Raw genomic sequence first — 14,894 nt, forward strand, 5'->3', positions numbered from 1 at the left:
CGTGCCACCTGCAGGGGTCCATCCAACCTGCCGAGCCGTTGAGACGACAAGAACACCTCCTCTCTGTCAAGTACTTCTCGTCAAATGTATCGCCACGGGAGAGCCTTCCGGTTGCGGTACGTAGACAAACGCTCCAGGACGTTTGGATAAGATTCTAAAGGGCGTAGTCACGATGCGCGCGGTACCTGGGAAGGCGTACTCCAACCGCAGCAACAAGTATACCGTTGCTTTACGCGACCAACGACACCGGCGTTGTGAGACTATCGGTTTGCTGGCAAGAAATCAGGGAAGACTCCTTTGCCTCCAATGTTTCGCTGTGCTCCTCAAGAATACGCCCCGAGCCAGGCAAAGGATGATAACCTCTATATTCACTGTCACCGATCGTCACAACGCCCGCCGCCTCAAGACTGAGCGGTGTGAACATATGAGCAACACTCAGATGAATGGCCGCTGGCCGAGGCGTGCTCCAGCAAGGCTTCCCAGGCACGTAGGTCCTCCCATCTACATGAGCTTGGTGCTGTCAATTGAAAAACTATTTAAGTTCCATATGTTTGTGCCAGCTGATCGAGAGCGACCAGTTCCTTCAATTCATAAGCAGAATTGTGGTTCCTTCTTGAGCCTCACTGACCATCGCTTCCACCCATCGTCGCGGGCCTTGTATACACTGCAGAACATCAGCATCAGCGTTTGCACTGCAAATAAACCTCACATCAAACTCACCTGCAGGAAACAACCCCATCCTCCCACTCGCCGTATGTCGACCAAGATACCACCCATCATTATATCGATCATCCTTCTCCACCAACACAATCCTATCTCCTCTCACCACACTCAACTCATCCGGATGTCTAGCAGAAAAATCCTGCGCAACCAGCAGCAGCGACCCGATCTGGACTTGCGGCGTGGCTGGACCGGCGGCTGTGGCCGCATTACTCCCATGCTGGCCACCGAAATCGAACGCATCTATCTCCGCAGGTGAAAGGGCCTGCGAGACCGGTGGTGTGGTGCGGGTGGTGTTGGTGCGCATGAAGCCGACTCCGACGTCTTCTACACCGCCTTCGTCGGCTCCGGAGGTGAAGGGATCAGCGGGCGGGTGGTTTTCACTCCTTGCTGGGACGGGTTTGCGATTGATCACCTGTTGCTGAGGAGCACCAGATGAAGCCGCAGGTGTTTGCGAGCTGTGAGCAGGCGTGAAAATGGTTCCTTGTGAAGGTCCAGCGTGATGAAATTGTGGCTCCGTGCTCGGCTCTATTGCAGCATTGTCTGCGGCGTCTGACCCGGTGGCGAACGAGAATGAACGGCCTTCCGCTGGGGTATAAAATGGCTGGTCGTTGGATGTACCTGTAGTAGCCTGGCTGGCATTGCGACCACTCGGGCCTAGGAAGATAGGCTGTGGCGGTGGCAATGGTCCGAGAGTGGACTCACGTCGTGGATCAACGACCTCTTTCTCTGTGGATTCGTACGCCGGACCACCGATAATGGGGTTGGGCTCTGTTTGCGGTTCTGGCGCCGGCGACCCCGATCGACTTCTGTTTTTCCGTCTTGCCAGCATCCACCAGAACAGGAAACTAATCAAGGCGAGAAGCAGCAGCCCGAGGACTACCCCGAGCACGATCCCTAATATCTTGTCGTTACTACCAACACCACCACCACCACCGCCGGAATTTGAACTGGATGATGCAGCTTGCTGGCCTGCATTCTGTCCAGCAGCACCTGCCGCCGCTGAGCTCGAGCTCGAAGCCGCAGAGTTCGTGGAACTTGTGGACCCCGTGCTCGCGGATCGTGTACTGGTGGACCGAGTGGAAGATGTACGGCCAGTCCGAGCAGTCGTTGCAGGTCTCCGGGTGGATGTTGGGGACGTTCTTGTCCTAGCCGTTGTCCGCGTACTTGAGCTGGTGCTTGAGCTGGTGCTTGAGCTGGTGCTTGAGCTTGACACCGGGATGATGACACCGTCCTCCGGGCTGTAGTTCGCAACATCGGTATCGTATCCCGATAGCCAGACTGTAAAGAAGTCATTCCCACCTCCGCCTTAAAAACACTCGTCAGCACCGAAACCAGTACCATGCCTCTTACATTAACTCACAGTCCTCAAGATCATAACCCTGACATGGCGTATCACAATTCTCATCATCTACCTCTGCATCCGAAGGCGGCAACAGATCCCCACACCAGCATTGATTCCCATTCGAAAGGCCAAAAGCCGGTTCGGTCTGGTTCGTACACAGCTCAGCACAGTATCCGCTGCTCTGGTATTTGTAGAAGCCTTGGTCGATTAGTGGGGTCGAGTTGTCAAAGCAGCCTATGTAGATGGGGAGAGGTGTCTGGCGGGTCTGGAGCGTTGCTGGCAGGGACATTGTGTCGGTGTGCTATCGAACCATCCAGGCCATTGCATGTGACAGCCGGATTGTGGGTGTTCGATCTGACAGTGTCGACTGTGCTACAAGGTGAGTGGGAGACGATGATAGTACGGTTTAACATACCGCCTGCGCCACTGCAACATTGCAAGATAGCAATGTCTACTCTCGTCACGGCTCACAAGCGAGCGCCTGCACGCTGTCGTAATATGCAGAGACGGGACGGCATGACATGTTGCTTTTGGTGGAGGGGTAGGAGGCTGGATTGGGGCTGGACGCTCGATCGCTGCGCTGTAGGTTGGGCGCTTCTGTCAAACCGGTTTTGCCGTCGAGATCTTCGCCTAGCGGCTTGCATTTGGCAGGTCGTCGGACGCACGTGTTGCGGTGAAGACGGTGTCAAATGAACTCTACACTGTCAAATGAACTCTATCTTACTCCGAGCACTTCACCTTTTCACTTTACGCACAGCATCGAGTGTTCGAGCGATATATCAGGCGACCAATGCAACGTTCAAAGTCTGTCACGCCTAAAGAACCGTCCTCGTCATCCGTACTCTCCTGCGCTACCTGCACAGTCAACAGGAACGGTATTTCAATGGCCCAGAAACCCGTTCTGTGATGGAATGGTACTTCCTTCGCCTTGAAACCGTTTCGGTCTCGCTCCATGGGGCTGCGCAACCTGTACAGCTCGCACCGCTGCCAGGCGTCCGCGGTAGACATGTCTCCGATCTCCTGGTGTGACATGCCAGACAAATTGCTAAATTCTGTCGTTGTACCGTCGGAAATCCGACTGGTGTGCCGAGGGACTGTCGAAGCACCTACAACTACCTTCGAATAGCATGAGACGTGGCTCCAACTGCGCTCAAGCTGGTGGTGTCTGCATCGACCCCAGGGGTCCTGCGTTTTGGAGGAGTCTCGGTGGTCCACCTGATGTGGATTCGTCGAACATACAGTGCTTACTGTTCACGCTCATCTTGCTGAGGCAGACTAGAGCTGAGAGTGAGCTCTTCCAAGCCCAGCAGCTCGTGTCCCTCTTCCTCCTCAGGCCAAGGAAAGTTCAGATCGAGCTCCTTCAAAAGCGAACTCTTGCCATACTGCCTGTTCGGATCCAACGTCTCAGCAAGCTCGTCCTCTGGACACCCCGCTGCTCGGAGCGCCTCTTGAATGTTGCGCACGAGAGTGGTATCGAATCCTTGCCATTTGTCCGGACCTACCACACGAATGGCACGTTCTTTGTGGAAGCAGCGACCCTTTGCAGCTTGGATATTGCCGAATCCCAACGCTACCAGTTTGACTACTGGTACGACCCGCATGTGCTGGTCCATTGAGACAATCCACAGGCGTTTGAAGAGAGAGAGAATTCCGTTCCCGCAAACATGGATGGAACAAGCATTTTCATGCCCGCCACGACAATAGGCGGGCGGTCGACCAAGGCCTGGAATCTCCCGTCCTTGCTACTTACTCTCCAGACATAAGGTTTGTTGAAGCCGTAGAGGGACAGAATCAACCAAAGCAGTGGCACAGCTATGTCACGAGCCTCGGAAGAGTCTGCTTCGAGATTGAGCAGGACAGATGCGGCGGCCCGGGTAGCTTCGAGCAACGACGAGTGAGTCCGAGTCTCATGAATAGGAGGCCACCACTCATCCGGGGACTCTTCGAGCCCTTCGAGGTGCGTCGGGAAAATCTGAGGCATCGGTTGCACAGTCTTGCTGTACAGATGGATGATCCAGTCGGCTCCGCAGTCGAGTGCGGTAGCTAAAGCATATATCAGATTCTCACGGGACTTTTCGGCCACTGCCCTTCCACGCATCGACAGTATTGAGCTGCACAGATCGGAGCGGACAAAACCCTTCGAGAGTTGATTCGACGCATCGCTCGCAGACGTCCATATCCAGGCGCCCGACAGGAAGTCCATGTCAAGCTTAATCTCAGCGAACGATGCTCCCATGCTGGAGAGCTCCAATGTGGGCTATGCCAGCAGTAGCTGACTGCGATGTAGCTCGTGATATGTACCATATCCTTTGAATCCAAGTGCACAGAAGGGCCAACATTGCGCAACAGAGCAAGCGGGTGATCGAACCAGTCTTGTCCCGGGAACCTAGTGAGTGGCGAAAGCTGTTGCAAAGTACAGACAGGCCGAATGAAGCGCAGTACTAGTCTAGATACTGAGACAGACTTCAAGCGGAATCGTGCAGACACCGCTGGGTCGAGGAGCCGTAGTCTACCAAGAAGAACTCTTGCGTCGTGTTGTTGCTCTTTAAGACTGCTCAAACTCTTCCCCAGAACTCTGGTCTTCGCGGCATCTGGCAGTACCTGGACGTGGACCACTAAAGTTAGCGATCCCAAGTCGGATGTTGGCTTGTATCTGGCACCAAGTGACCATGCCCGTGTCATCTGATCACAATAAAGACACACGTCCTGGGCAGTGCGGAGGTACCTGCTGCCGAGATGCCTCGCCTTGTCCAGATCTCGGTCTCTGACCGGTTCTTCTCCGAGTATCTCCATGTCTAAAGCATTGACACGTTCTTGGAAGCACTGATCGAGGTGGTCTGTCGGATCGGCACCACGACATGCCGTGGAGCACCATTTCATATGATAGCAGACTGCGCATCGGATTCATGTTTCGTTCTGGTCATTCGCTCCACAAGTGAGACAAGACTGAAGCGGAACCAGAATTGCCTCAGACTTGTGTATTGCCATGCGAACACTTTGGGCGCAGAGGGAACGGAAAATGAGGCATGCCCGCATATGACTCTGTGCACAAGCGGTTGAGCACCAGAGCAATGGAGCGCGACACAGAGGGCAGTTGACCTCTAAAGGCAGCGGAGAGTTGCTACAAGCGCAGATCAGACCTTGGGGTTGAGGTGAAGTCTCTGACGACAGTGAGTCGCTCTCTTGTGCATCCTCAGCTGGAATCTCGTCAGCGTCCATTGCGATGTAGCCGTTGTCATCGTGTGCACAAGGGACTAAACGCACACCGGAGGAGATGGTGCATGCTCTCCCGTAATTGTACATCCCGGATGAGGTGGTGTGATGGCTTGGCGTTCGAGGCTGCATGCTGACCAGCTTCACAGAGCTTGCGTTCGGGGTGGTGTGATGCTGCAGAGCAGCGAGCTCTATTCGCTGTTCGCCTCCTTGCTTAAGCAGCATCATTTCTATACCCATAAAACGGCAACGCTGGCTCCAGCCCAGCAACCAGAGATGCGAAGGCGGCTCCTCGAGTTCGTAGCGCTTTCATCAGATCAACATCTCGCATGCCGAGCCTACCTTTGAGAATGCATTCAAGAAGCGGCTGCAGGAGTATGTCTTTCATTGCGTAGATAGCATGAAGCCTGGCAACGCAGCAAGTAGGATTTAGGCCAGCCAGAACCAGAACTACGCAAAACGTCAGCAGGAATCCACCACTCATCGGAGGACTAAGCACAACATACCTTCTCCAACCAGTTCCTAGGCACCGGCGGCTCATCCATCGCCTCCAGCTCATCCATCTCCTGCTTACCCGTAACAACATCGATATCGCGCGTAGGAATGGCAAGTGTTCCAAACGCTTTGAGTCCTTCCTTGATTTTCGCGCTCCTCTTGAGCGAGCCGTTCTCAGAAGACGCCCTGCTCGCCACGAACCAGGCCCAGTAGATTTTGTGGCCGATGTAGAGGGCCAGGAAGATGGGGAGGGTGATGTACGCGGCGAGGAAGTCGGAGACGTTCCATTCGGATGGGAAGAAGACTGCAAGTATTAGCATCACACAGTGGGCTTTGAGCGTAAGGTGGCTTACCGTAAAAGCCGTTGGTTAGCGTCAGGATCGAGATGACGACTAGGCAGACCCATGTAGCGTACGGCTGAAGTACGGTCCGGTATGGGAGAACGGACATCATGTTGTTGAACTCCATGGCCTTGCGAAAGCGCAGGTACGTGATAAAGACCACAATCCATGCAATGAAACCCGAGATAGTAGAGATGTTCGAGAACCATGCAAAGACCTGCGCACCACTATTGGAAACATTCAGGAAAGCCAGGCAGCCAAAGGCCCAAGTGAAGAGCACAGCCGCCCAGGGCACGCCTCGCTTCGTGGTACGCTTGAAGAGTCCCGGTGCTTGTCCGTTCATGGCCATGGAGTAGAGGACACGCGAGCCAGAGTAGACGAAAGCATTGCCGGCAGACCACGCTGAAGTCAAGATGGCCGCGTTAATGATGTGGTTCAGGACTGGAATGCCGGCATTCTGGATCCCGATGACGAAAGGCGAAGCCGCAGCGTTGGACTCCGGTGAGAGTAAACGCTTATTGTCCCTCGGTACGATCACGCCGATGCAAAGCGACCCCAGCCCGTAGAAGATTGCCAAACGCCACACGTAGCGCCGTGCTGCCTTTGGGATGTTGCGCCGGGGTGCGACTGTCTCTCCAGCAGCCATGGCGATCAGCTCAGGGGAGGTGATAAAGGCGAAACCGGCCTTGACGAATGCAATCCAGTATGCCAGGAATCTTCCAGTCGAGCCTGGTCGTAAATATGGATTGAAAGCGCTGTGGCCATTTTCGTCTTTCCAGTAGCGGAACCCAAGGCGGCCTTTATCTGGTCCGCCACCGAAGAAGATTACTATAGACACGATGATCAACCCGGTGATGGTGATGAGCTTGATCGAAGCGAACCAGAATTCGGCCTCACCGAAGAACGCTACGGCGATAATGTTGAGAAGCAGTATCACTGCCAGGATGATGGCGATCCAGACGGCGACAGGGACTGCTGAAGTCCAGTATTGCAGGATGATGGCGCCGGCTGTTGCTTCTGCTGCAACAAGGATGGCGTAGGCGTACCAATAGTTCCTGTGTCAAAAACTGGTCATCCGCTGCTCAAGTGAGCCTGGCTGAAAGATAACTTACCATCCATCTGCGAATGCAAGACTCGGATCCACGAATCGGCTGACGAAGTACGGTATCGATATGCCCTTCAGTGGCAAGTAGCTTTCAAGCTCGTTAGCAAAACCCTTTCAAGTAGCACTTGAATACCACATACGTGACCATCTCTGCCAAGTCGTTCATCACAATCCACACCACCAACATCATGCTCAAATAAGCCATGAACAGCGGCGCCGGCCCGACCTGAGCCAGAATCGCACCGGAACCCACGAACAACCTACGCTTGTTAGCCTCACGCGATTCCGTCCCGGGCAAGAGTTAAGGACCTACCCAGTCCCGATAGCACCACCAAGCGCAAGGAACTGAATATGTCGACTCTTCAGCCCTCGATTCAGCTGATTATTGCTCAAGAGGTCAAGTCCAGCGCCGCCAGCGCCTTGCGCCTTCCCGATGGTGGCATCGTGGGGGACGCCGTCACGGGGCTCGAAGTGGCCGGCTTTGGACTCGTAGCTGTAGTTGAAGTCGTCGTCGAGGCCCATCTTGAGCGCCTAGCAGACGGGTGGTGGAGGCGTGGCGCAGAGAAGATCGCGTAGTGGAAGAGATGAAGTGAGGTCGAAATGGAGTGGGGTGGAGTCTGTGGTGATGACTTACTTGACCCTTCTGAGCCTTCACAGTCGTCGCGTGCACAACCTATCGTACCGTGCCACAGTAATCGACAGGCTAAAGGTAGTACCCGGCTACCCATGGCTTTGTCACTCCATTTCCACCTTCGACCATCACCTCGTGCGAGTGGAGAGCCACGAGGGATCGCCAGCGTTATCAGCCCTGAACAGGCAGGCAGACGCATGTCGTTTATCAACGTTGCATTCTGGGTCGGAGAGCACGGGTCCACGATGGATTCTCAACCAGTGAGAGGAGTCGTGCTGACAGCACGTTTGCGGAGTCACGGAGTGGAGGAACAAGCAGGGATGTTGGAAGCTTGACGGCGGGACATCGGCTTGGAGGGGAATTAAGATATGAGCCAAGGACTCTTCATGTAACAACTACTCTACCTTCTATATGGCTTCGCTTGTGCTACCGTGTCGCCTAGGATATCTGACAGACCTGGGCGGCTCGTTGGCCGTATCCATGCATTCGAGAAGACACTGACCGGTGACAGATCTCCATCCATCACACTCCCCTCCTCAATCTCGCCTCTTGGGTGTACACATGCGAGAGCCAGCGCATCTCCAGTGCCTCCGCTGCTGTCGGACGATCGCTGCGATCTATCGCAAGACAGCCCCGGATGAGCTCCACCAGCTTCCCCCCCTCGCCCTCAGTCAAGTTGCGAAACCGCTGTTCGAGAGGCACCACCCTCTTCAGCTTCGACTCGCGAACATTTCCCTGACCGTCAAAGATATCCTCCACGCGAGGTCGAGGCGACTCTGCGAGCATGTGTGAAGGGAAAGCGCCTAGCAGCGCGTTGATCTCGTCCAAGTGAAACTTGAGCGAGTACTTCATTCCGCCTGCCGTGAACATCAGCTGGCCGAAAATCAGCTCTGGCATGAGACATGCGAGTTTCCAGAAATCAACACTCTTATCCCACGGAACTCTGAGCATGACTTCTGGAGCACGGAGACGATCCGGTTGTATGATCTCGGTCAGATGCTTGTTCCCCCAGCTGGCGACCCCCCAGTCGGCGAGCGCGACTTGGAGTGTATCCAGCTCGAGGAGGTGGCCGAAGTAATGGTCGTGCAAAAGGTACGCTCTTATTTATTTTTTAATATTTACTTGAGCTGCTTATAAAACTACTATTTCAAATATTTCCTTCTCGGTACCTAATATTTACCTCTCACATAAAACTCTAGCAAAGATATACTTTTTAGAAGTTGCTTTTGCCGTCTAGGTACCCTTTAAACCTAATAAAGATGAATAACACTAATCTTACTTGTGTTGCGGCGACTGCTGCCACAAGCACTGGTCGCGGAGTGGCTGGCTTCGTATGATCCCGCTTGGAGACGTCGATGCCGTTGGCTCGTAAGAATCTGGGAACCGCTTCTCGAGATATGCCCTGAGGACCGACTCGTCTGGATTTCGAACCATGATATTGCCCGGCTGGATATCTACGCCGCTCGTCAGCTGAGTGCCCCGCACAAAGACGGTCCTTGATAGCCGTGTGAACGACTTCGCAAGCATGAGCATAGCTCAGAGCCTCTAGAAGCTGCTTCGTAAAGATCTGAACGAGTTGGCTAGGTAGCCGCATCCTTGGGAACCATTCCCGGAAGGTTTGGAGGCTCTCGCCCATGACTGGGAAGATGAGGTAAGTATGTCGTCCGTTTGGCCCAGAATGCTCGAACAAATCTTCGAGCATCGTGATGAATCGATGCTCGGAACCTTCACCACTCCTGGCCTTGATGTGGTGGAGGATTTCCACCTCGTATATGTCGATTCCCCCGTCGGCTATCAGCAATCGAATAAAAGAGTCAGCAAGTATCTCATTCATGCGAACAGGTGTCAGAAGCTCTCAATCCGCCGTACATAACTCGATCATGTCTCGGAGAACCCTCCTACCCATCAGTGCTCCCCTGAAGCACCGAAAAGCAAGAGGGACAACAGGTGTCTCGATGCCGTGAAAGGGTTCAAATGGTCTCAGAGTGCTACCTGCAGGGCGATCGTGTCTGGGAGAAGCCTTTGGGCCATCTGTGCTTACTTCCATAACACTCCGCACTCAGCACCTTCATAGCCCAGAACCTCCGTGTCCTACCACCCTCGTCAGCAACCCATTACCCCCAAGATCTGAAGCGACCACTCACTATTGGTCCCGGACCAACCAGACAGTGGAGTACTGCCCATACCCCAGCTTCTGCAGCACGCGGTATCGAGCACCATACACTTGACCCAGGTGGACAGGGTGGAAGCCTCCGATGTGGTAGTTGGCTTCCCCTCCTTCGAGGGAGGGCGTGCGCTTCTTCAGTGATGCCAGAGGGGATATAAGGCAGTTCAGGAGGTGGGGAAGGGGGTTTGGCATCTTGTGTGGAGTTTATCGAGGGAGTTGGTATGTTCTTATGTCGCATAGGTGGAACTATGAGCAGTACATGTATGTTTTTTTCATGTTTACCACCAAACATCGGCTGACCCCAGTAGTCAATGGAGTATGAGCTTGCTAGAATACAGCGGTGCTTGCTGCACTGGCATGGAATATCCTCTCCCGTGCCATTTGCTCGGACATGTGTGAGCGCGTGAGAGCATGTTGGGGCATGTGCTCCTCCCACTGAACTGCTGACATTGATATCGCACAAGACGCCATCACAATTTGCTTGTGCTCGTGTTCCGTGACGCCGTGATCTTCTGCTCCAGCTTGTGAATCAGCAGGGCACGAGCATGGTCTTCGAGGTCGTATAGGAGACAGTGCTGCATACACATTCCCAAAAGTGCAAGCACCGTAACCAGATCATTACATCCAAACGCCATCATGCAGACCGGGTATCATCCAACCACCCCAAAACAACGCAGCACTAGATCACTTTACTCCTCCATCCGATCATCCCCATCAACGCCTCCCGCCGCGCTCCCAGCCTCCTGCTCCCCCCACTCCCTCTCAACCTCCTGCGCGACGAAATCCTCATAAGCCTCCAGACTCCCTTGGATATGGATCTTGAACTGGATAACTTCATTCAACATCCTTTCCAACTCCGTGTGTAACTCCTCGCGCAGGGCCGAGGAGCGGAGGGTGAGTTGTTCGTACCTGTTACAAACATTAGCATACACTTGCATAGCTTGGTTGGGTAGGTGGATGAAGGACATACTCAAGCTCAGTATTCATCTCCTTCTGCTCCCAGAACTGCACGCTCTCCGTCAACTCGCTCCGCATCTTACTCAACTCCTTCTCCAGCCGCTCAATCTGCGCGTCGGAGCCCATGTCCTGCATTTTAATAATCTCGCGACTCTTCTCGAACTCCTCGTTCGCGGCTCTCACGCGATGCGTCAGCCCTTCCAGCTCCGCGGCTTTGTCTTCCAGAGCTTCTTCGGTGGACTGCAGCATTTCGACCTTTTTGAGGTCTTCTTCGAAAGCTGCGTTTCGTCGCTCGGAGATCTCTTTGCGCAGGTCTTGAAGCGCTTTCTTGGCGGCTTTGAGGTCAGAGTGGAGGATGTCGTTGGCGCGGTAGCCTTGGGTGGCGGAAGCGAGAAGGCGGTCGGATTGCTGTGCGTGTTGGCTCTGCGAGGCGGAGAAGTCGGGACCGGCGTTAATGGTCAGTTTCAACTCGTGCTCGTAGCTGTGGGCGTTTTTGGCAGTGAGGGGGATGATGTCGATGGCGTAGCCTAGGCTGTTGTACTTTTGTACGATCGACTCTAGGTCGTCGAGTCTGCTGCCCGTCTCGGCTTCTTTCTTCTGCATCCGCTCTTTGGCTTCGTCGAGTCGGACGGCTGTGCTGTCGACGCCCTTCTGCAGACGTTCGCGCTCGGTGTTCATCCGGTCGATGTCTTGCACACTCAGACCCTGCTCATCGACCTTCCGCTGGATGTCGTTGCGCTCGTCTTCAGCTTCGTGCAGTTCCTGCTCACACTTCTCGATCTCCTGTTGCAGAAGTTGTACCCGATTGCTGTACTTGTCGATCTTGTTCTCGATTCCCTGGTTGTAGGTCTCAAACTTCACGCGATCGTCTTCAAGCACTTTCGTGACCTTGTCCAGGTTGGCCAGCTTCGGTGCAGACTTTGCCAGCTCGTCAATCTGCTCCTGCAGTGCTTTTGACTCTTCCTCCAGCTGCTTCATCTGCTCCAGATTCGCCTGATTCGCTTGCTCAAACTTCGCCGCCATATTGTCGATATGTGGCTGTATCCTTCGCTTCGCCTCTTCATCGTCATCATCGTCGTCCTCGATCGAAAGCCACTCCTTGTACGCGTCGGACAGGAACTGAAATGTAATGCGGTCCGCGCTCACGTCGTAGCCCGCTTCTATGCAAGCATCGTCGTAAGCACCGGTCGAATACGACTCCATCATCTTTGCAAGCTGCATCATCCAGTGTAGTAAAGCCAGGAAAGTCGGCCAGCCGTTGCTCCCGCCCACTGCACTGATCTGCGACTTTGTGATGCTCCTTTCGAATGGGTATCGCAGCTGCTTCATCACCGCGGGCACCTCGTTCTCAATCTTGTCGCGAAAGCGGTATGACGGGTCGATGCAGTGGTAGAGAAACTGGAACATCTCTGCAAAGTCCTTCTTCGTCGGATTGCTCATGCTATCAGGTCGCAGTGTATGCTTCGTCTCCATTTCAAAGTTGCGTTGCGCCAGAAATTCGGATATGTCTTGTGACATCTGCGCCTTCACGGTCGGGTTTCGAAGTCTCCTGGGGTCTACTGGCGCAGCATTCGGTGGAGGCGCCGTCGTGAAGAAAGACTGATGCGCGGTCGGTCCAAACGCAGCAGATGGCCGCGCGCTATACACACTGCTTCTTCTCGCCGTGCTGTCCTGCATTGCTGTGCTTGGATTCATAGGCGTGCTCGCAACAGGCGCATAACTCTTCCTACCAGTCATGTTGCTGCCCAAGAAGTTCGCGGTGCTCGGTCGTTGCACTGTAGAGAAGCCGCCCATGTCCGCTAGATTGTTGCCGGATGAGGAGCGCTGGAAGACTGGTTGCGAGGGTCGGCCAGGCGCGAGGGACATGCGTGAGCCGGAGGTTGTTCGTACATGGTTCGTCGTATGAGGCGCTTGTTGGAGGTTGTTGTTGGAGGTCGATCGCTTCATGGCGGAGGCAGGCATCGGGATCGTAGAGACATTGTGGCTCACTGGGCCGAGTGTCTGAAGTGAAGCGGTTAGCATGTGCGACGCTGTTGTTGTGTTGATTGCATGCGACTGACCTCTCGCGGCCGGCGCACGCTGAACATGCCGCTTTCTTGCGACATTGCGGTCGCTGAACTCCGATGATTCCCTGGATGGCCTGTTCTGTAGTATGCGCTCCAAGAAGGTCTCCAAATCACGTTCTTCTGTTCGAATCAATGTCGCATCGCGAAGTTGTTGTGTTGTTGACCGCACGGACCAGACGTTGCTAGCGGCGGCGGGAATAGCCGGCAGATCGCTTAGCTCAAGCCGAGGCAGTCCCAGCCCTTCGATATGACCGACGAGATGAACCACGACACCTTGGACATTGGACCTATTATATTGGAGGGATATTTGGCGTTGGCATGAAGGGCATGCGGTAACGTAACCGGACATCCCACATCCATTGAACTGCAAAGATGGCCCGCGAGGAGCTGATCGAGGGTGCCGTCACATGTAAGTCGCCAACCGCCTGTACTCACTACAGCAGCTAACGACATCGCCAGTCCTCCAAGACCCATCCGTCTCCTCCGCGCCCATAGAGCAGAAGCTCTCCTTTTTACGATCAAAAAACCTCACCCATGAAGAAATCGACGCCTCTCTCGCCCGCGCCGGCCAACCTCCTACAGCATCCTCGACATCTGCCCCGCCCAGCACATATCAACCACAATACCGACAGCCGCAGCAGCAACATGGCTACCAACAACAGTACCCACCCTACTGGAACCAACCTCCTCCAGAACCACCGCACCGCGACTGGCGGGATTGGTTCATCATGGCCACCATCACAGCCGGCGTAGGCTCCGCTCTTTGGTGGACGGCGAAGCGCTACATCGTCCCGCTCATCGCGCCTCCCACGCCGCCGCAACTAGAACAGGACAAAGCTTCCATCGACGCCTCTTTCGAGAAGACCTTTGCTTTACTCGATCAGCTGGCCACCGACACCAAGGAGCTCAAAGACTCTGAAGCAGAGCGGAAAGAGCGGTTGGATAAAGCTTTGGGCGAGGTGGAGAGCGTGATCAGCAAGATGAAGGAAGCGAACGAGAGCCGGGAGCAAGAGGCCAAGCGATGGGGAAGGGAAATGGACGAGGTGCGGGAACAGATTCCGCAGGCTATCGCGAAGGAGAAGGAGGCGATGGATGGGCGGTTGAAGGATTTGGCGGGGGAGGTGAAGAGTCTGAAGACGCTTGTTGCGAATCGCATGGGGCAGCCGCAGAGGCCATCGTTCGGGCCGCAGAGTGGGGGTGGGATGAACGGAGTGTCGCCGTCGGGAGGCTCGACGCCGATGCCTGAGATGAATGGTGCAGTCAACGGTGTACCGAACGGCGCTGCGAACGGTGGCATGAACGGCAGTGCTGTCGCAGAAGAGCCTGAGAAGCCAGCAGCACCGCAACAGCCAGCAGCACCATCTCCTCTGCCCGAAAGATCCGCATCAGCGAGTCCATACAGCAGCAGGATGCTCGGCGGCAAGGCGCAGATCCCGGCCTGGCAGCTGGCGGCGAAGAAGAGGGCGGATGATGCGAAGAAGGACGCGGCGACGAATGGGACGAGTGTACAGGATGTCAGTGAGAGTGGGACGGCGGCGCCTGCTGAGGGTGAAGCGGCTGCGTGATTGAGCAATATATATATTCTGTACAGCAAGCGTTGGGATGATTGATCCAATCTTACGAACTGAGCCCTAGTATTGACCATCATCGGTATATGGCTTTAGACGGTGTTCTGTGGTATGGTAGCGAGTAGAGTCTGGCATGTCGACTTTCACATGCTCGGCGGCAGTCCGGTGAAATGGCGGACGGCGCCGTAGCTTCCAGCCAAGCAACGAGCTCTCGAAGCTGGCAGCAGTAACACCTCGCTGTTTGGAACAGCTGAGATACACACCTCTCTACCCTATACCCACTCGA

The 14,894-nt window shown here is 54.8% G+C and overlaps 6 protein-coding genes across 6 annotated transcripts; 1 reads left to right on the forward strand and 5 right to left on the reverse strand.

Annotated features, from left to right (window-relative positions):
* Nucleotides 1–620: 620 nt before the first annotated feature.
* On the reverse strand, nucleotides 621–2,354 carry wsc1 (WSC domain; the record flags this gene model as incomplete). Its single annotated transcript, XM_064803077.1, has 3 exons — nucleotides 621–664; nucleotides 721–2,001; nucleotides 2,084–2,354. The coding sequence occupies 3 exons, from the start codon at nucleotides 2,352–2,354 to the stop codon at nucleotides 621–623; spliced, it is 1,596 nt and encodes a 531-aa protein (XP_064659202.1).
* Nucleotides 2,355–3,309: 955 nt separating this feature from the next.
* On the reverse strand, nucleotides 3,310–3,678 carry LTR77_005835 (uncharacterized protein; the record flags this gene model as incomplete). Its single annotated transcript, XM_064803078.1, has 1 exon — nucleotides 3,310–3,678. One exon carries the CDS (start codon nucleotides 3,676–3,678, stop codon nucleotides 3,310–3,312), a length of 369 nt encoding a protein of 122 aa, XP_064659203.1.
* A 2,029-nt stretch (nucleotides 3,679–5,707) lies between these two features.
* LTR77_005836 (uncharacterized protein) lies at nucleotides 5,708–7,741 on the reverse strand (the record flags this gene model as incomplete). The annotated part of the gene is made up of 6 exons (XM_064803079.1): nucleotides 5,708–5,728; nucleotides 5,785–6,077; nucleotides 6,127–7,169; nucleotides 7,227–7,307; nucleotides 7,360–7,479; nucleotides 7,533–7,741. 6 exons carry the CDS (start codon nucleotides 7,739–7,741, stop codon nucleotides 5,708–5,710), a joined length of 1,767 nt encoding a protein of 588 aa, XP_064659204.1.
* Nucleotides 7,742–8,372: 631 nt separating this feature from the next.
* On the reverse strand, nucleotides 8,373–9,383 carry LTR77_005837 (uncharacterized protein; the record flags this gene model as incomplete). Its single annotated transcript, XM_064803080.1, has 2 exons — nucleotides 8,373–8,949; nucleotides 9,130–9,383. 2 exons carry the CDS (start codon nucleotides 9,381–9,383, stop codon nucleotides 8,373–8,375), a joined length of 831 nt encoding a protein of 276 aa, XP_064659205.1.
* A 1,323-nt stretch (nucleotides 9,384–10,706) lies between these two features.
* On the reverse strand, nucleotides 10,707–12,921 carry NDC80 (kinetochore-associated Ndc80 complex subunit ndc80; the record flags this gene model as incomplete). The annotated part of the gene is made up of 2 exons (XM_064803081.1): nucleotides 10,707–10,926; nucleotides 10,988–12,921. 2 exons carry the CDS (start codon nucleotides 12,919–12,921, stop codon nucleotides 10,707–10,709), a joined length of 2,154 nt encoding a protein of 717 aa, XP_064659206.1.
* Nucleotides 12,922–13,412: 491 nt separating this feature from the next.
* PEX14 (peroxisomal membrane protein pex14) lies at nucleotides 13,413–14,605 on the forward strand (the record flags this gene model as incomplete). Its single annotated transcript, XM_064803082.1, has 2 exons — nucleotides 13,413–13,449; nucleotides 13,500–14,605. 2 exons carry the CDS (start codon nucleotides 13,413–13,415, stop codon nucleotides 14,603–14,605), a joined length of 1,143 nt encoding a protein of 380 aa, XP_064659207.1.
* Between the last annotated feature and the right edge of the window lie 289 nt (nucleotides 14,606–14,894).

Source organism: Saxophila tyrrhenica (genome assembly GCF_035928015.1).
Source record: "Saxophila tyrrhenica strain CCFEE 5935 chromosome Unknown scaffold_8, whole genome shotgun sequence".
Lineage (NCBI taxonomy): Eukaryota > Fungi > Ascomycota > Dothideomycetes > Mycosphaerellales > Extremaceae > Saxophila > Saxophila tyrrhenica.